This window comes from Momordica charantia (assembly GCF_013281855.1).
Source record: "Momordica charantia cultivar OHB3-1 chromosome 5 unlocalized genomic scaffold, Mcharantia_2.0 BLBB01000005.1, whole genome shotgun sequence".
NCBI lineage: Eukaryota > Viridiplantae > Streptophyta > Magnoliopsida > Cucurbitales > Cucurbitaceae > Momordica > Momordica charantia.
Window position 1 is genome coordinate 3,873,496 of NW_028275163.1, and position 20,079 is coordinate 3,893,574.

The 20,079-nt window shown below is 35.2% G+C and overlaps 3 protein-coding genes across 3 annotated transcripts; all 3 read left to right on the forward strand.

Moving 5' to 3' along the window:
- The first annotated feature begins 1,955 nt into the window (after positions 1-1,955).
- On the forward strand, positions 1,956-6,938 carry LOC111009388 (type IV inositol polyphosphate 5-phosphatase 7). The gene is made up of 13 exons (XM_022282455.2): positions 1,956-2,792; positions 2,924-3,011; positions 3,237-3,308; positions 3,414-3,498; positions 3,604-3,708; positions 3,814-4,591; positions 4,684-4,877; positions 5,036-5,144; positions 5,263-5,411; positions 5,570-5,857; positions 6,137-6,198; positions 6,309-6,494; positions 6,627-6,938. The coding sequence occupies exons 1-10, from the start codon at positions 2,763-2,765 to the stop codon at positions 5,790-5,792; spliced, it is 1,833 nt and encodes a 610-aa protein (XP_022138147.1). The 5' UTR covers positions 1,956-2,762; the 3' UTR covers positions 5,793-5,857; positions 6,137-6,198; positions 6,309-6,494; positions 6,627-6,938.
- A 7,249-nt stretch (positions 6,939-14,187) lies between these two features.
- Positions 14,188-16,193, forward strand: PAP85 (cupin family protein). Its single transcript, XM_022282239.2, has 6 exons — positions 14,188-14,530; positions 14,625-14,809; positions 14,889-14,966; positions 15,042-15,311; positions 15,414-15,693; positions 15,783-16,193. The coding sequence occupies exons 1-6, from the start codon at positions 14,188-14,190 to the stop codon at positions 15,974-15,976; spliced, it is 1,350 nt and encodes a 449-aa protein (XP_022137931.1). The 3' UTR covers positions 15,977-16,193.
- Positions 16,194-17,630: 1,437 nt separating this feature from the next.
- On the forward strand, positions 17,631-20,026 carry LOC111009495 (proteasome subunit beta type-2-A). The gene is made up of 3 exons (XM_022282587.1): positions 17,631-17,917; positions 18,008-18,131; positions 19,426-20,026. The coding sequence occupies exons 1-3, from the start codon at positions 17,760-17,762 to the stop codon at positions 19,759-19,761; spliced, it is 618 nt and encodes a 205-aa protein (XP_022138279.1). The 5' UTR covers positions 17,631-17,759; the 3' UTR covers positions 19,762-20,026.
- Positions 20,027-20,079: the final 53 nt, after the last annotated feature.

Below are 20,079 nucleotides of genomic sequence, written 5' to 3' on the forward strand. Positions count from 1 at the left end.
ACGTTTTCTATATATCTAGTAATGAGTTAATATTTTTTATTTAGATAATTATGTAACATCGACTATATTAGAATTTAAGTTGAGTATAAAAAAAATATGCTTTATTGCTAATAAGACTCGTTCTATCGGTCAAAATATTACTTACTTCCCAAAAGATCAAAGATTTAAATCTTCCCCAAAATAGAAATTCCTTCTATTATATTATAGTATTGAATTGTTTCCTAAGGCTTTGTGTATTTATACATAATCACATAATTGTCTAGTTTATTATTTTATTTACTAAGTTTCTTGTCCCTTTAAATGCTAGTATTGTAGCTAAAAGTGAGTGGAAGTTGTAGGGAAAGACCTACACCAATAGAATTATTTTTCATTGTTATAATTATAGGTTATATATATAGTTATGTATGACCCTATTACAATAGGTCTTTGACACTCTAAAATATTTTTTTATGTATTAATTATCTGTTAATGTGAACAATTTGTAAGAACATGTCGAAAATTTTAAGAACATATTAAAAGTATTAAATCTAATAACTTATCAATTTAAGTTTTTATAATTGAATTTTTATGATATTAGAGCTACTAAAAGTGACTAAAAAACTTTGTTCAACCTTGTGTTTGGTGGACACTGTTCATTGTGATCATTATGAAATTTATGAGATTCAAATTCAACCATATTATAAATATCTTTCCATTCCTCCATGGCCCCTTTTCAATGTATATATATATATTTTAGAATTCAATATAATTAAATTGAAATTTTATAAGTTTTATTAGAGTACTTTAATTAAAATAAGAAAAGTGGAGATTTAAAATTGAATCATCTTTAAGTTTAAGATTGCAATTAACTTGTTGGAATATAAAAATGGAAAAGTGAAAAAAAAAATATGATAATTAAATTCTTAAAATCAGAAGCTATATATTGTGTTTATAAATTAGAAAAAGAAATTAACACATCATGTGAAAGGGAAATAAGTTAAAATGTTGGTTGGGAGAATAAATTTCATAACTTTACTTCCATGTTTGGCTGCAACATAAGTTACTGCTGCCATTTCCTTGTGAGTTTCTCATAAGTTTATAAATCTACATCCCATTTTTCTCTATTTAAATTATAAATATGAGTAATTTTTTTTTGTAACAAAAATATGAGGAGTAATTATTTTGAAAGTTATCTTATACTTTTTCAATCTTATACTCTCAATTAATTTCTGTTATCGTAATTAACTATTAATTTCCAATCCATCCATAAATTTTTGGGTTGGGTGATGGTCTATTAATACTTAGCGTCAATGAATTAGTTTGTCGAAATGAACATAGGTCTAACACCTATCTCTGACCAAAAGATCGTGAATTCAAATTCACAACCTCACATGTTACACTTGATCGATTGTTGCTCCAATAGTATATTACAACCTTAAAGGACACAGAAAATAAGCTAAAATTTTTGTTTGAACTTCCTGAATTATTGGTGTCTCCCAGTCAAAATTCTAAGCTAAAAAACATCCCACATTGGTCCAGAAACTGCCTTTTCCCCCTCCCTCTTTCAATCATTATTTGAGAAAATTTTGGTTTTGGTACCAATACAATATTTTTGGTATAGTTTAGTATTCATTCTCCATCTCCACCTGTCTCTTCTTTGGCAAAGTGTCCATTTTTATGTTTTTTTTTTGTGTCTCTCTCTTGATTGTTGCAGTAATTACAGGGGATTTTTGCAAAACACAAATAAAGTTGAAAGCTTGATTAGTTTAAACAAAAATCTGACTCAAGGGAAAGGAAAGAACACAAAATCCAATGTGTTAGAGAAGAGAAGGGGCAAGGGCTAAGGCTAAGGGCAGGGGCTTTTGTGAAAATTACTGTGGCTTCTCCCCCAAACATTCCTTGGCTAACAAAAGAAGAAAACAAAAAACAAAAAACATAAAACATGTAGTACTAATACACACATTCGCTTTATCTTTATTGCCTTCTTTAGCTTGCTTTTGCTTTGATGGTAGACCAAAACAGGGAGGAAGAAGAAGAAGGAAGAAGAGGGGCAGTGCAGGGCTTGGCTTCCCTTATGGCTTTGCTGACTGAAGGGGGCAGCCTTTGTTTCGCTGACCCTTTGGTTTTTGAGGGTAAAAGCTAAATAAACGACATGCCCGTTGCTCCATCATGTTGAGTCTGTCTTAACTAGAATTAAAAAGGAAAAGGAGGGAGAGGAGAAGAGAGAGAGACCCTTAACACTGACTCACTCTCTATTTCTTTCTCGTTTCTCTCTCTTCTCTCTGCACTTTATACTGTTCAAATTCGATACTTTGCTGTTTTTACAGAGAACGAGGCCCTTTGGGAGCACAAGACAGAGAAAGAGAAGCTCTATGAGCTTTATATCTCTCTAAAACTTTCTCTCTCTCTCTCTCTCTATTCTTATGTCTTTGCCTCCCACATTGTCTTCTTCTACTACTTCAGAATCTCCCCCTCATTTCTTCACTCACCACTTACCACAAGTTTTCTCCTCTGCCTCTGTTTTGTTTCCTGGGTCTACTGAAAGGAAGGGATTTTGGGTTTTGGAGTTTGGGGTTTGGGGTTTGGGGTTTCATCTTCCCAAGTCTTTGGAGTTTCTGAGCTTTGTTTTGGGCTTGTGGGAACGACCCAGAAGTTTTGGCTGGAGAAGAATCCTTGTCCATTTTATGGGGTTCTGATTGTTCTTTTGATGATCTGAAGCGAAACCCCCAAATTCTGAGTGGGGAGAGAATACTAGTGAAGCTGTATGAAGTAGTGCTGGAACAATGAGAGATGAGAATTCTAAGAAAAGCAAGGTTTTTGTTCAATTTCTTTAAAACCCCATCTGTATACTGTTCCAATTTTTTTTCCTTCTTTCTCTAGTTTCCTTTTTTATGCAAAAAATGGGAATCTGATTGTTTTTTTCGTTTGCCCTTTTGGTTTGAAGCTCTCTTGGTCCAAGAAAATGGTCAGAAAGTGGTTCAATATCAGGTGCAAAAGCGAGGATTTTCAAGCAGATGATGTTGCTTATAGAGGTCGGTCTTTTAAATTTCCCCAAGGCTCGATAATTCTTCTTTTGTTTGATCAATTGGATTGCAAAAACCCCAACTCTTTTGCCTTCTTGAAGCTCCAAAATTTTGATTCTCGAATTCGTCGAAAAGGGACTATATAAAACCCATGAAATCTTTCGTTTTCTGCTTCTGGGTTAAATCTTTTTAAGTTTTTTTCCCCCAACAATGGCAACGTTTTTTCTTCTGCAGGAGGTGAAATGGATTACAGGAGCAGCAGCTTCTCAGAGAGGGAACCATGCACCATCAAGAAAAGCAAAACAGGTTCATAAACATAGCCACTCCAGCGCTTCTGAGAAAATTCTTTACCAAAACTTGGTTCGTCTTCTTCCTCCTGACATTTTGTTCTATCTTTTCATCAATGCACAGAGAAATTCAGCAAAAATGGCGAGCCAGGGCGGCGAGGGAAAATGAATCTTGACCATCCTCGTATTATTGATGTGCAGAACTATAGGTAAAGATGATTGATATATATATCTCTCCCTCGAGACATATTTTTTCTTCTTTTTCTTGCATTTTGGTTGGTTTTGACTTGTGAACTGAGTGGTATTTTCTTCAGCATTTTTGTTGCTACATGGAACGTGGCTGGAAGATCTCCTCCTAACAATCTAAATCTGGACGATTGGCTTCATTCTTCACCTCCTGCAGACATTTATGTTCTTGGGTATGAATTAAGATACACATTTTCTCACATCTTTTGCTTCGTTGTTTCGCCTGGGATTTGGAGAAGGGAATATGTTTGGTGAGTTTCTTCTGTTCTGTCTTTCAGATTTCAGGAGATAGTGCCATTGAATGCTGGTAATATACTAGGTGCAGAAGACAATGGCCCTGCTAAAAAGTGGCAGGCTCTCATCCGAAAGACTCTGAACAATCTTCCGGGAACAAGCGGGGGTAATGCGTGTTATACGCCATCTCCAATACCAAAACCCATTGTGGAGATAAATGCAGATTTTGAGGGGTCTGCTAGGCAGAAGAATTCATCTTTCTTCCATCGTCGATCATTTCAAACGACCCACAGTTGGAGAATGGATAATGATCCTTCAATACCACAGCCACGACTTGACCGTAGATTCAGTGTATGCGACCGTGTGATCTTCGGTCATAGGTCGAGTGATTTTGATCCTAATTTTAGATGGGGACACAGGCCAAGTGACTACTGTAGGCCAAGTGACTACTCAAGACCAAGTGACTACTCAAGGTCTAGCGACTTTTGCAGGCCAAGTGACTACTCTAGGCCGAGCGACTTTTGCAGGCCAAGTGACTATTCCAGGCCTAGTGACTGCTCAAGATGGGGCTCGTCAGATGACGATAATGTTCCGTGGGAGTCACCAAGCACTGTTTTATTCTCACCAATGTCCCATGGTGGATCCTCATCCCAGGATGGTGGATATAGAATGCCAGGACATTCAAGATATTGCTTAGTTGCAAGCAAGCAAATGGTTGGCATATTTCTCACAATATGGGTAAAAAGTGACTTGAGGGATCATGTCCGAAACATGAAAGTTTCTTGTGTTGGTAGAGGATTGATGGGCTACCTTGGAAATAAGGTATCGATTATTAGATAAAATAGCTATTTCAGTTTCATTTTCTAGCTTCTTGAAATTTTTTTGGTTAATTGAAATGTTCTGATCTACTGCAGGGATCGATTTCTATCAGCATGTCTTTGCATCAGACAAGCTTTTGCTTCATTTGCACTCACTTAACATCCGGAGAGAAAGAAGGTGACGAGCTTAGAAGAAACTCCGATGTGATGGAGATACTTAAGAAGACAAGGTTCCCACGAGTTCACAGTGCAGGCGACGAGAAGTCCCCAGAAACGATCCTCGAGCACGAGTAAGATATTTCTCATCCTCACCCATCAGAGACATCTGCAGACTGAATTTAGTTAGATGGCATCTCTTTTTGATTTGAAGTCGATAATATATATGGATTTGTTCGTGTTATATTTTTATTTTAGGTCATTATTCTGACCATCTTAAGCTATCTTGCAGTCGTGTTATTTGGCTCGGGGATTTGAACTATCGGATTGCTCTTTCTTACCGTTCCGCCAAGGCACTTGTGGAGATGCAAAACTGGAGGGCATTGCTTGAGAAGGATCAGGTATGACCACATAACATCTCATCTTCAAAAATACTTTGGAAGTGAACCCAAATGCATGGTTTTAGTTATTTAGTGAAGGAGAAACTCTCCGTTTACAACACACTACTTCGCTATACAGTTACGAATTGAACAAAGACGAGGGCGTGTATTTGCTGGATGGAATGAAGGAAAGATCTACTTTCCTCCCACATACAAGTATTCAACTAATTCAGACCGATATGCAGGGGAGGGCGCTTATCCCAAAGAGAAACGTCGTAAGCCTGCTTGGTAAGTCCATCTTGCCAGCCATTTTACTTAAAGTTCAATTCAAAGAAATCTAAATGAAGCTAACACAAAGGCCAGGCCATCAAGTATCAGGGCTGTGAGGAAACATGAATTTTTCCCTATCAATTCAGCATTCTGATTTTCATATTGTGTTTACAAAGGTGCGATCGGATATTGTGGCACGGAGAAGGCCTCCATCAGTTATCCTATGTCCGTGGAGAGTCAAGGTTTTCCGACCATAGACCTGTTTATGGAGTTTTTTGGGCTGAGGTCGAATCCAGCCGAGGGAGATTAAAGAAAAGCATGAGTTATTCAAGTTCCAGGATTGAGGTCGAGGAGCTTCTCCCGTACGCACATGGATACACTGAACTAAACTTTTTCTGAAAGTGAGATCAAATGGCTACAAAATCCAGCCATAAATAGAGTGAGGCCTGTGGAAGAACTTAAAAGTAAGCTATCCCCATTTTCACCAACCTTTATAACTAAGCATTCAAGCCCATCGTTCTTTTTTTTCAGCTGACCCAACAAACTTTGTACATCACAATCCTAGAAAAGAATTTTCCTATAAGATTCCTCTCATGAAAGGAGACTGATATCTTGCCAGCATTCAGTTATAAACTAGATTAGGATTTGTTTGAATCTCTCCTTTACAAAGCTTTGTTCCACTCTTCCCATAATTCAACCCCTCGAGAAAGCTATATCTGATTTGATTGCAAATCTGGTCCCAGATGGTGGTGGAGCTCATCCGTGAAGGCTGATGGTGACATTTCATAGCCCACAGTCCGAAAAAGTAAGCTTCTCGCGCCCGCTTTTTCTTACTTTGTGTTTTTTTTTTCTTGGTTTCTGCTGTTGTGGGGTCTTGGCTTGTTTGTCTCATATTGTTTTTTGCTCTTTTATCAGGTTCTCAATTCAGGAATCCCTCTCTTTAGGTTAGCTAATTTCACTGACCTTCCTTCCCAACAACACCCATTTTGCCTTTGGTCATCATTATATCTTGTTAGCTGCTGCTGCTGCCTGCTGAGTTTACTCACTTTTTAGTACAACCTGCATAATTCGGTCTCCTAATCGACGACGATTAGCTTTCAGGTAATGATTGTTACACCCATCGAGCACTCCTGCAGTGTATCACTTTAGTCAATTTGCTGATTACTTCTGTACTTAAAAGAATGATTGTGGTTTCTTCATGCTCTAATCATGAAAAAGCTTGTGTTTTTGCAGGACTGAGGAAAAACTCATCCAGAACGGCGCAATGCCATGTGGATCGACTAATATTTTTGCCCCTCTTGATTTTTTTCCCCCCATCTTCATTTCTTGATTCTTTTTCTCTCTGTCTAGGAAAATACACATTGGTTGCTAAATACAAGTGAAAGGTAGTCAAGTGAATGATTTGTAGCACTTTTTTTTTTCTTTTCTTCCTCAAATCCAAAAAGAGCAAAAGAATCAATTGATGTATGATATTGTAAAAGAAGTGAAACCAAATCCCCCCCAAAAAAAAAGTTAAAGAAAAAGATTATTTTGTTACAGTGTGAATTCTGAATTCCCCTCTTCTCTTGTGGTGCATTTCATCACTTTTACTGAAAAAAGTTGGTTCTGTTGATTGTCTTCTCAGGCATGCCATCTTCATCCTCCTGCCATCCCATTTTTTTATTTAAGAATAAAGAAAAGCCTTCTCTTTTTTCATAACAAGCCAGCCTGTGATGGCAATGAAAATGAACAAAACTAGAAAGAAAAAGCAGAGGACAAAGTTGCAGGTTTGGCAGCAATGGAAGCCAATATTCAGAAGGAACTTTTGTTTTTGTTTTTTCTTTCTTGCACATCTTCAAAACTGCTCCCCACTGGTTGACTAAAAGTGAAAGAATAAAAAGAAAAAACCCAAAGAATTGTAATCATGGCTAATCAATCCCTCAATTTAAAAGCAGAATTGTCCGACTGTGTTTATGGGATCCACAAAGAAGCACACTGCCAGAGAAAGAACCAACCAAGTGCTGCCATTTTTTTGTTGCAGTTGTGCAGCCATGATTCTGTCAAAACATGCTTCACATTTGGCTGTGGAGGAGCATGGAAAAGTGTTGTTAGACATAAAAGGAGAAAACCCACATCAAAATAAGTTGAAGTCAGTGTGGTGTGGGAGGTCAACTTGTGAACTTCTATCATTAAGGTGAAAGCCTCAAAAGACTGAAAACTCCATTGCAAATTTACAGCACTCAAAATGGAATGTGTAGATATGATATTTGATTTCAAACATGATTGTTGGAATTCCATTCCATAATTAAAATAGTAAATACCCATATTATCTTGACCAATGATAAAGTTTTCACAGGTAGGAGAGAAAAATGTAGAAAGAGAGATATTTATTATACAGTAACGAGATAAGTGTTTACTTATGAGTACCAGAGTATTATTCTTGTTAAAATGGATTTTTGTCAACAATTTGAATCTTAAGTCCCGTCACTTGAGCAAACAAAAAACAAAAATCCTAAAAGTTGGGGTTGTTTGAGAAATAATATTTTGTTTTTGTTCTTTTAACTAGGTTAAATTTATGGATAGTTTCTATTCTTTTAGGTGATTCTCGAATCTCGATTTGGTCCTTAATTTTTTAAATTTTCAATTAGGTCATTCCGCAACAAATTTATTAAGAAAAAATTGATATATCATTGAATTATTATTTTAGTAACATACTTGGACATGCTACTTGACACATAAAACCTGACCTGTCCATCAACAAAATTATTTTATTTCAAATGGCTTGTTCAAGTGGTATGCTCACATGTTCAAATATGTTAATTCAATAATATATCAACTTTCTAAAAACAAATTTTATTAGTTTTTGTTGAAAATGACTTAATTGAGAATTTTTGATACATTGAGAGTAGGACGAAGAATTAAAGTATAAACAGGTTTTTATCGCCAACATGAGTATAACTTAGTGGTAATTAGAATGTATTCCTTCTATTGAGATTTTAAAGATTCGAACTCCTATATTCCCATATTGTTTTATTAAAAATAAATAAATAAGACATTTTTTGTGAGCTAAAAGTTGAGGGCTTGTTTGAGAAATTTTTTTTTTCTAATTAGAACTGTTCTATAAACTTTAATTTTTATTTAATGTGGTTAATACAAAAATCGTTATTAAATTTATTTATGAAAATGATCAAATGCAAGCAATTTATGAAAATAGCCCGCAATTTATGAAAATAGCCTTTGAAAAATGGCGCTTTGGACTGGACTTTGGAACTCCATCTGATTCTCGCATTTCATAGCAAAATAGTCCAATTAAAAAAAGATTCAATTAGAGGAATTGCAAATATATATATATATATATATTTATATTAGATTTGGTAAAAATCACTTTTCGATATGATATTAAATGTTATTTTAGAGAAATATATCCCTCAACAAAAAAAACCTATATACAAGCAAGACCCAATAGGCCAGGGGTGGGATAATGAAATTTAATTTTGTGTATATATATCTCTATAAACAATTTAAAATTAGTTTTTCCATGCACTATAAAACTTTATGTTAAATAATAAATTTGGTAAATCTTGTACAAATTATTTATTTATTTTATTATAGTTTGGATATAATTTCATTTGATTCTCGAGATTATATAAATTTTAAATTAGGTATTATAACTTGCATTCAATTTCAATTTTGTCTTTATAGTTTGAAAGGATTCACTGTAATCCTCATAGTTGGCTGAATCTCACAAATGATAAGTGGTGCCACTAAAAATGATTGATAAACTGTTTGTGAAGTTAAATCAATTGGAAAAAATTTTAAATCATAAAATCCCAAGTTATGACTTTTAAAATCAAAGTGATGAAATTTAAATAATAGAGCTGAAATCATCCGATCAAATTTATGATTTAACAAAATTTTTATGTTTATAATATTTGATTTATTGTCTTTTCAGTTTTCAAAAAAAATATTTGATTTATTGTATAAATTTCAATTATATACAAATATATTATATTATATAATTGAATTACAAAAAAAAAAAAAAAAAAATGGTAAAAAAAACCAACTTAGATTCGATCATGGGCTAAACCTTTTTAAATAATTCTTATCAAATCTAGGTGAGTATCACAGAATTTTTAAAATTTTAAAATTGCAACCCCAGTTCTTTTTTTTTTTTAAATATATTATAAATTTCATCCGAGGTCTTCCCTCATGAAGCTGGTTTTGTAAGCTCTGGGTCATACCTGAAGTCTTCCCCGTAAACTTGGTCATACTCGAGGTCTTCCCTCACAAAACTAGCTGAGTAAGCTCGGTCATGCCCAAGGTCGTCTTCCTTCATGAAACTCGCTCCATAAGTTCGGTCATACCCGAGGTCTTTCCTCATGATCAAACTTGCTCCATAAGCTTCGTCATATATACTCGAGGTCTTCTCTCGCGAAGTTTGCTTAGGCAGCTTGACCATACCACTTTAACCTGGTCAAAATTCGACATCAACAAATTAATTTCGTGAGGGTGAGGCATCAGTATTTTCATCTCCACTTAATGACAAATTCCCGTTATTAATGGGAGGAGGCGATGGGGAAGAGAAGAGAAGATCGAATGGTGGTGGGGGTGGCTGCAAGATGAACCAAAGAAGAATGTTTTGAAAAAGTTAGAATTAGGGTTAGAGAAAAATAATATAAGCTGGATTGGATTTGTTGGATTTAGAAATTTAAAATTGATAATATATTTATAAAAACTAATATGTTATTAATATTATTTTTTTAGCTGGGGTGTGAATGCAAAGTTATGAGATAGATCGACATATTATTAATACTAATTTTTTATTATTATTAATATTATATAACTAATATTCAAAGCTCATAATGACACCTATTTTAGGAATTGATAATTTTTATGTGTTTCTCGAAATTAAATGTTGTAGGGTCGGACGGTTGTGTCGTGAGATTAGTCGAGGTATGCATAAACTCGCTCGGACACTAATGAATATAAAAAAAAAAACTAATATTTAATAATTTATTATTTAAATATTAAACAAAATGAAGTTGGAAAATGGACCTGCCTAATCCAGACCAGAACCTGATTAAAATATGGAATTTGACATTGTATCTTAGTCAAATCAGGGATTCAAATTGATAGACTCTTATCCTAGATACATTAGTCAATCAGGTAGGAAGTGATTGTCCATGATATAGACAAATTTTCATTAACCGCAACACCATCCTGGTTGTTAAATGAGATGGTAGAAAATAGGAATAAGCTCGTGAATAATTCTTATCTAATTTATTGCTTCAATATTTGTCTTTTTATGAAAATTGAATCGTTCTCCATTCCCCAACCTATAGACATTCCAACATATAATTTTCATTGCTGATGAGAGGCATGCCTGATTTACAAAAAATAGTAACACCATCCTTCTTCCCATAATATTCTATCATCTTTGCTTCCTTTTACCAATTGCCATATTGCATCCATAATCCACGTTGGTATCAACCTAATTAGCATTACTAATCTTGAATTTACAATATATTATTAATTTTGATTAATTAAACTAATAATTCCAAAAGTACCCTCATATATATATATATGATTGGAGTGGCAGGCAAATTACTAAAACAAACAGAAAAATCATAATCAAAAGACCGTTAAGCACTTATTCAATCCTAATCAAGAGGGAATTCGGAACCCTAATTCCAAATCCTACTTCTCTTCCAATTCCAATTCCTTTTTTGTTTATCCTTAATCTCCAAACTATTAAATGCAAATCCCAGCCCTAAACCCTACTCTACTCCACCGATTCCCAAATTCCAATGTCGTCATCGGCAACACATTCCGGCGCCGGCGCCGGTTCCTCAAGCCAAGGCGAAATCGCTCTGTTCTCGAATCTGACTCGCGACGATCCCTCCGAAATCCCCGCCGGGGTTGGAGGGTTGGCTCCGCCGCGACATCGCGTTCCGGTGTTCGAATTGCAACCTTGGGAGCCGGACGACGCGTCGATCCCGGCGCGTTTCGACGGCCGGATTCTGGAATCCTGTTCCTACTGCAAGAACGAAATCGGCCGAAAGGAGAACGTGTTTATGTACGGGTAAGTGAGAGTGAGGGTATCGTTTTGATGTTTATTATAATCTGAAAAAGGTTTTGATTTGGAATAATCGGATGTTTTTGCAGTTGTATGCAAGCCTTCTGCTCTACACTGTGCCGAGCCCAACAGATTCTGCTCGACGGTTTCATGAATTTGGAGGATTTGGTTGATTCGTTTTTCGAGGATGCTCAGACCAAGAAAAAAGGACCTTGAATTTTCAACAGATTTTTCTTTTCAGTTTAGTGCCTGAGCAGTGAGCTGAGCGATTTTCAAGTTAGCCGGCGCACTTTCAATTTTATTATTATTATTTTTTTTTTGGGATAAATTTGTATTTATCATTATAGTGCGGAACATAAAATACAATATTCAATTTTTTTTCCCCTTATAAGTTTGTGTTCAATATATTTTTTTTTAGTAGTTGAGTTATGTTGATATTTTGTGTTATTAATGATAGTTTTAATTAAGATGACACTCCCAAAATCAAGAGAATTAAAATATTTGATTTGAAAGACAAAATTCTATTTTGACCATCGTTGAAAAATGGAGAGTTTTGCCAACATGAGTATAGTGAGTGTAATTAGTACTTATTCATTCTCTTAATCGAAGGTTGAAACTCTTATACTCGTAATTTGACGTGTAGTTGTACTAAAAATAAATTATAAAGAAAAAACTAACAATATTCCTTACTTTATTGTATTTGCTTTTCTATGATTGCATTGAATCACGTAATCTCTGATAGATTCTTTCGGAGTTATTATTTTTATTGTTATTAGACTTCACTGAGTTCAGTGTAAAAGGTCCAAACAAAATTATTATATGAAATATAGTGGAGATAAAATAACATTTGAATTCAACCTCTCCTTTTAAGTTAGGGTTATACTTATAAATTAAATATTTTCTATATTTTTATTTATTAATTGTAGATATATACATAGATCTTATCAATGATTATGAATCATATTTTATTAAAACTCTTTACTGATTAACAACATTTATCTACATCCATGGACAGGTTATTAATTAATAACGAGTGGGTCTTAAAAAAAGGTTCCGTTATATATAGTGGAGTGATACTTAGGGTTCTCGCAAAAGTTAATTTTTTTTAATTTAATTCTTAATTTATAAATAGCGGTTTCTCACCAGTTATGTCAAATTCACATAAAAAAAATTTGTTCTCCCTATGAATATGAATAACTATTTTCGTAAAATCTCGTCTACTAAAAAATTTGCGATACTTGACTCGATCCAGCTCATACATAATTAATAAATAGAAAATTTTGTTCGTTAATGCATTATGATCTAAGATTTGGAAGCCCCTTCTTTAAGCGCAAAAAAAGAAAATATATATCAATTTTTACTTTGAAGTACTTCACAAGACATATTAATTGTCACAATCATTTTTAATTTCATCAAATTCAACTTTAGACTTAAAAAAGTATTACCATTTTTACCTTTTATTCATTTTTTTGTCAAATTAACCCACTAATTTTAATATTAACACAACTAAAAATCTCTTAAACTCTAATAATTTCAACAAAAATCAAACACGACACAAAATTAAACTCAATTAATGTGTCAAATTGACCTTGAACATGCATCACATGTGTCATTCTATCATCATTGAAGAAATATAAATTCCCTTTTCTTAATGAAAAATGTTGGGAAAAAAATAAGAGACATTATGCATGTTTGTTTGTTATAAAATTCAATATGTTATTTGTTATCCCTTTCACCAGAAAGAAAGAGATGAATTGATTTACTTTTTTATTATTTGAATCATTGGGACGGGGCTCGAACCTATAGCTTCTGCTTTGATAAGTGGTGCTCTTATGAATTGAACTACAATCCAAAGAAAATAAAGCATCTAATATATATTATTGATTTAATTTCCTTTAAACATTTCTATGTAAATTTTTTTTATTCAAATTGTTTGTTATAATCTAACCGATAGAGAAGCGATGAATAGATTGATATGCATGAGAACATATATTTTAATGACAAATTTCAACAAAATCCAACTTTACATCATTATTTTAAGTCTCATCAATTTTATATGAGACGTATATGTCTTCGAGATTTATTAAACACAAATATCAGTTTATATATATATTTTAAGATTTTTCAAATGAAAATATATTAAAAGTTAAAAATTGCAACACTTATTCGAATTTAAGATACATGTTACAATACTAATCAAAGTCTAAAAGTCTAATTAGTAAAATTAGAGTTTTGGGTATAAATTGATACACAACAACGGCCTAGTTGCCCAGAAAACACAAGAATACTAAATTTTAGGTGGCCACTAGAGTTTGAATCCATTCCCTCTAAATTGAAATACTCCAAAAGATAACCACGATTCATCTCATCCATCTTCTAGCTACTGATTATCACTCACTCTTGACATGATAGGCGCCACAATCAAACATTTTAAGGCCATTTCTTATTGTTTTGGTTTGATTATCATAGCCCTTAAAGCATTCGCATGCAGCCCAACACGTAGTACTTGCTCCCAAGAGGCCAAAACAGCTATATTTCGTATGGTTTTTTGTAGCCAGTGTTGCTTCTTTTCACTACATCTCATATCCGCCAGCCACCTCCATCTCTGCCATCTTGGACACTCGGCAATCAGCATGTGAAACTCACCCCCCACTCCATTCACAGACAACTTCTTGTTGGGTGCTATAAATTACCCAATATGGGGTGGCTGTGAAGGGCATCGGCTCTGAATTCTGAAACATGGCGTCGAGAGCTAAGCTTTGTTTGTGTGCATTGGGGTTCACTCTGTTTCTTGCTTGTGTGTCTGTTGGTTTGAGTGCTGAGAGCCGCGGAAATCAAGTGGAAATCCCCCGAGAGGAGCAAGAACAGGGCAGGCACAATCCCTACTACTTCCATGAGCATAGTTTCCAATCAAGGTTCAGGTCTGAGGATGGCCATTGGAGGGTGCTGGAGAGGTTCTCACAGAGGTCTGACGTTCTAAGAGGAATTGAAAACAACCGATTTGCCATACTTGAGGCCCGCCCTCAGACCTTCATCATCCCCCACCACTTGGACGCTGAAACAGTTCTCTTGGTTGTAAGAGGTAAATTCCTCTGCTTCTTCTAACTTACAGGAATTCCAAACTGGGTTGAATTAATTTGAATTGAACCTTACTAGTTACTTCTTTTGGGGCTCAGGAAGGGCGGCCATAACTACGGTTGTTCAAGAAAGGAAGGAAACAAAAAGAGAGTCTTATAACGCTGAACGTGGAGATGTCATGGTGATCCCGGCAGGGGCCACGATTTACTTGGTCAACCATGAGAATGAAGATCTACAGATCGTGAAATTGATTCAGCCCATTAACAATCCCGGCGAGTTTAAGGTAACTATGGGCGCAGTTTGATGAATTCTTTCCTAAGAATTCTTGGTTTTTGCTCAATTCTCTCATGTCTTTGCTGTAGGATTACCTATCTGCTGGAGGTGAAGATCAGTCATATTACACCGTTTTCAGCAATGATGTTCTTGAAGCTGCTTTAGACGTGAGTCTATTTCTTTTTCTCCAAGGGAGATTGAATATTTTCAGAGCTGATATAGTTTTTTGAATGAAATTGCAGATCCCACGTGATAGGCTAGAGAGGGTTTTCAAGCAGCACAGTGAGAGGCGAGGAAAAATCATAAAGGGTTCACAAGAACAGCTGAAAGCGTTGAGCCAACGCGCCACTTCTGTCAGAAAAGGTGGCCGAGGAACCCGAGCTCTAATCAAGCTCGAAAACCAAACCCCTGTTTACAGCAACCAATACGGGCAGATGTTCGAGGCTTGCCCCGATGAATTCCCGCAACTCCAGAGAACCAATGTGGCCGCTGCGATTGTTGACATCAAACAAGTATTGCAAATAGAAATAGAAAAACCCTAGCCCTAGAATTGTTCGTGAGCCCAAATTTTGTAGAATTTTTGTATTTACTAACCTCTGTGTCGCCATTTTTAGGGCGGAATGATGGTGCCCCACTTCAACTCGAGAGCAACGTGGGCGGTATTCGTTGCAGAAGGAGCCGGCTCCTTCGAGATGGCGTGCCCTCATCTTCAGGGCGAGGAATCAGAAGGAAGAAGCAGTCGATTTGAAAGAGTCGCCGGTCATCTATCACCGGGCGGCTTACTCGTCGTCCCGGCAGGTCATCCAATCGCCGTCATGGCTTCCCCGAAGGAGAATCTCCGCTTGGTTGGCTTCGGAATCAACGCCCAAAACAACCTAAGAAACTTCCTAGCCGGTAAGAACAGAACTCCAAACTCAAAATTGCTAACCCTAACCCTAAACGAAGGTCATAAAAACAAAATTTCATCCTCAAATCTCGCGCAGGGAAAGAGAACATAATGAACGAAGTAGACCAAGAAGCGAAGGAACTCACATTCAACATAAAAGGAAAGGAAGCGGATGAGATTTTCAAAAGCCAGAGAGAATCGTTCTTCACGAAAGGGCCGGTAGGGGAACGCCGGAGATCGACGGAGAGACGCCCGTTGCTGTCGATTCTGGAATCGGCCGGTTACCTGTGAAATTAGCCATCAAGAAATAGAAGATGCAGAGAAATGAATATGAACATAAATAAATAAAAATAATGGAATGGTATTTTGAAGTTGGGGGACTTTTTGGTCTTTTGAGAGGGAGTAAGGGTATTAAGAAGAAGGGGAAGCTTTTTGTACCAGTAAGAGGGCATTATGCTTGTGGAAAAATAAATAAATAAATGATAATCTGTTTTGCTGTGTTTGCTAAGATGATAATTTGTTTTTCTGATTTTCTGTTTTTAATTACTTTTTCCTGTTTTTTTTTTATATAGTTTTATGTAAACATTTTAAAAAATATGCTAATATATTAATAAAATTGTATTTTACAATTTTAGAGGTGAAAAATGGAGTCATAAAATTGTAAAAAAAAAAACAAAAACAGAAAAGGGTTATTATCTAATATCTGGTTTGGTGTTTGCTAATAAGGTCGAATAAATTAAAATTATTTTTAAAAAATTCCTTAAGAGGAATAAAATACGCAAGCTCATAAGTGATCAGTTTTATCTCTAAGTCTGTTTTAAAGTGTTTTAAAGTGTTTTAAAGTGAAAAACAAACGAAATTGTTATCGGATCACACCTTCTATAAACATTTACATTATCAATTTTAGTACAATTATTGTTAACATTATTGTATTGGGTTTAACCGATCTAAAACAAGATTACTTGGTAGAAAGAAAAAAAAAAAATATATATATATATATATATATATATATATATATATTTATTGACATAATATAATAACATTCATTTGTTAATATTTTATAATGAACAATTTGTTTTACAATTTTTTAATCTTCTTAGTTTCTATAGAATTTCTAAAATATATATATTTGAAAACAATAAATGTAGGGGGGGAGAGATTGAAGCTTCGATTTCGCAAAGTAACATTCGATTTCAAATCGAAGTAAAATGTCTTATTCACGAAGTTGAGCTCACGGTGACTTATTAATATTTTTATTTAATTCTAATATTTTCGACATACAATTCAACGTTACTTTAGATGACTAAAAATATATAACTAAAACAGTGTGAACAATGTTTGTTAGGTAGTAAAACTAGGGATTGAACTAGAGATGGTAAAAATATCCGCGGGACCCGATCACGTTTGACCGGGGACGGGGTCAAACCGGGGATCCCAATCGGGTTCCTTGGCGGGGATGGGGATCGGTCCGGACCCCATCCCCGACCTCGACCCGGTCACGTTTAATTTTTATTACTTTTTCTTTTTTTTTATATAATAATATTAATATATATTAATTTTATAAATACTTTTTAATTTAAAAAAAAAAAACTCAAAAGCTAACACGCAACTTTTTGTTAACTTTATTTTGAAATATACACTATAAAGTGTTTTGAGAAAACACATTTTTAAAATAAATGAAAACAAAATCTTTAAATCATAAAATTGTTACAATCACACCATTCTTAACTTTCAATTTAATTAATAACTCTCCTGAGCATATAAAATTGGTGCAATTAAATCACTCTAAATTCTTGTGTAATATTATGAATATATTTATTGAAATTTAAATTTTAAAATAAAGTTTATTATCAATACAAAATAATGAAAAAAAACCCCTTAGGGGAAGGAAAGAAATGGATATAAATCTAAAATTTGAAAGTAAAATAATAATAATAAATAAATAAATAAATAAACCCCCCGGGAGAACTTGTTCTTCAAGTCGCTGCTGTTAGCATAATTGCAGAAGGGGGCTTCCAAATTTCACAGAAGCCATAAAAAGTTCAGATCGAAGAAGAAGAAGAAGAAGAAGAAGATGGAGTGCGTATTCGGTCTCGTAGGCAACGGATTCGTCATAGTGGCGGCGGATACATCGGCGGTGCACAGTATTTTGGTCCATAAATCCAACGAGGACAAGATCATGGTCCTCGATTCCCACAAGCTCGTCGCAGCCAGCGGCGAACCCGGCGACAGGTACAAGATTTGTATCGATACAGTTTTTCTTTCCCTCTCTAATTGTTTTTGCTTTTTGTCAATTATGTTGTCCCTGGTTTGATTGAATAGGGTTCAGTTCACGGAGTACATCCAGAAGAATGTGTCTTTGTATCAGTTCCGCAATGGGATTCCTTTGACCACTGCCGCTGCTGCTAACTTCACTCGTGGCGAACTTGCTACCGCCTTGCGTAAGGTATATCGTTTCTCCTTTCTGTAACTTTTATCTGATTACATATTCAGCCTTCGTTTTTGCAAAATTTTGATCCTGGAAATATATGAATGGTTTTGTATTAATCTAATTTACCACTTTGTGGAGCTTAAATCTGTTTGAATGTCTATACGAAGTGAGAGAAAGATTGTGTTGATTGCTTTTAGGAAAACCCTTGATTTCTGTCATCTTAAGAATGCCTCGCAGTGACAAGAAATTAGTCTGTGTTGTTGTATTCTTAAAACTCTATCTGACTTGTGCTTGTGTTCATGTATCAACCTGTATAGGCACGATAAAGTTCGTGTGGTTCCCTTACATCCTGTTTCAGTCTTTCCATTATCATCTCTCTCTCTGTTTTTTTTTTTAATAAGAAACTTGTGTATTAACTCATAGAAGGAGACAACCTAGGGGCTGGGTAGAGCGAACCCCACCCAAAGACTAAAACAACTTTTTCCAATTGTTGATAACATGGAGAGGTTGTAGTTACAAAAGAATTTTCTATAATTAATGCACCTCCAAGAAGCAATGTGCTGTACATTTCTACAAAAAACCTCAAAAGAAGCTTCTTTATCCTCAAAAGTCCTTTGGTTTCTCTCTAGCCATTATCATCTTTTTGGTTCCTTCCTTATCATTCGGGAAGGCATTTGTTAAATCAGAGAATTAAGAATTCACATGACTTGCGTATTATAGCTTACCTCTTACTCTAGGAATTTCTTGTGGTTTTTGTGTTTCTTTGTGATTCCATTTAATATCACCAAATGATGCTGATGCGCTCAATTGAAATTTACTATGTTGATAGGTTAGATCAGATTGTTCCAAAATAGTATGGTATATGATGCGATGACTGCATTGTTTACGAGTGTACTCTCACAAAAACTGATTCTTGTTTACCAACGTACTTTGTATGTATAGTTTTATGAAACTCTTCCTTGATCTTGCTGTCCCAGAATTCACAAGCATGGTCTCTCTTTTTAGTGTTTCTCAATGAGGTGTGTGCTTGTCAAATAACAAACTTCTTGGCCACTCAGGGCACAGATAATCATCCTTTAAAGCTTAAGCTAGGCTAGAGGTATGCAGTTAGTGTAGGAGTTTTACTATGTAATTTGGTATTTGTCACTATGGGCAGAATGCATTTGGCTGTATCTGCGAGTGAGCTGTGAGGGATATTGGTAGTCTTAAGATTCCTCGTCATTCACTATCATGGGAAATTGAATTATTGGGTCGGCTGTAACTTGGAAATGTGACCTGATTTTTCAATCTGAACTTTTGATTTTTTCAGAATCCATACTCCGTAAACATTCTGCTAGCGGGATACGACAAGGAGACTGGTCCATCCCTCTATTACATTGACTACATCGCCACCCTTCACAAGGTTGACAAGGGAGCTTTTGGATATGGGTCTTACTTTTCACTCTCCATGATGGACAGACACTATCATAGTGGCATGACAGAAGAAGAAGCCATTGATTTGGTCGATAAGTGCATACTGGAGATCAGGTCTAGGTTGGTTGTGGCCCCGCCAAACTTTGTGATCAAGATCATCGATGAGAACGGAGCTAGGGAGGTTGCTTGGCGCGAATCTATCAAGGATGGAGCTAGTGTACCTTCAGCTTAAGACTTCAATGTTATCAGCAGAGGTTTGCATTTCTTTCTATCATCTTAACTTTGTATGGTCGGCGAGCGGGGTGTATTTTACCCTCTTCCAGCCTAGTTTCAGACATTTTGATAGAGTTATGTTGTGATTGAAGTCTCTTGTTCCTGAATACATGAGCGAACAAACGCAATCTGAACTTCTATAGATTGATTTATCATCTGCTGTGCTGAAGTTCAAAGGTACTACTTATGAATAGATTCACAATTAAGTTGGCCTCGCAAGGAAATGTTGGTGTTTCTTTGTTTTTTTTTTTTTTTTTTTTTTGTTCTTTTCCTGTGA

Bases quoted from the DNA above. Each gene is read 5' to 3' on its own strand.
- LOC111009388 (XM_022282455.2), top strand. From the start codon at position 2,763: ATGAGAGATGAGAATTCTAAGAAAAGCAAG. The intron at 5,145-5,262 runs GTATGACCACAT...TTCGCTATACAG, and splicing joins CATTGCTTGAGAAGGATCAG to TTACGAATTGAACAAAGACG. The intron at 5,412-5,569 runs GTAAGTCCATCT...GTGTTTACAAAG, and splicing joins AAACGTCGTAAGCCTGCTTG to GTGCGATCGGATATTGTGGC.
- PAP85 (XM_022282239.2), top strand. From the start codon at position 14,188: ATGGCGTCGAGAGCTAAGCTTTGTTTGTGTGCATTGGGGTTCACTCTG. The intron at 14,531-14,624 runs GTAAATTCCTCT...TTTGGGGCTCAG, and splicing joins AGTTCTCTTGGTTGTAAGAG to GAAGGGCGGCCATAACTACG. The intron at 15,312-15,413 runs GTATTGCAAATA...CGCCATTTTTAG, and splicing joins CGATTGTTGACATCAAACAA to GGCGGAATGATGGTGCCCCA.
- LOC111009495 (XM_022282587.1), top strand. From the start codon at position 17,760: ATGGAGTGCGTATTCGGTCTCGTAGGCAACGGATTCGTCATAGTGGCG. The intron at 17,918-18,007 runs GTACAAGATTTG...TTGATTGAATAG, and splicing joins AGCGGCGAACCCGGCGACAG to GGTTCAGTTCACGGAGTACA. The intron at 18,132-19,425 runs GTATATCGTTTC...TGATTTTTTCAG, and splicing joins TTGCTACCGCCTTGCGTAAG to AATCCATACTCCGTAAACAT.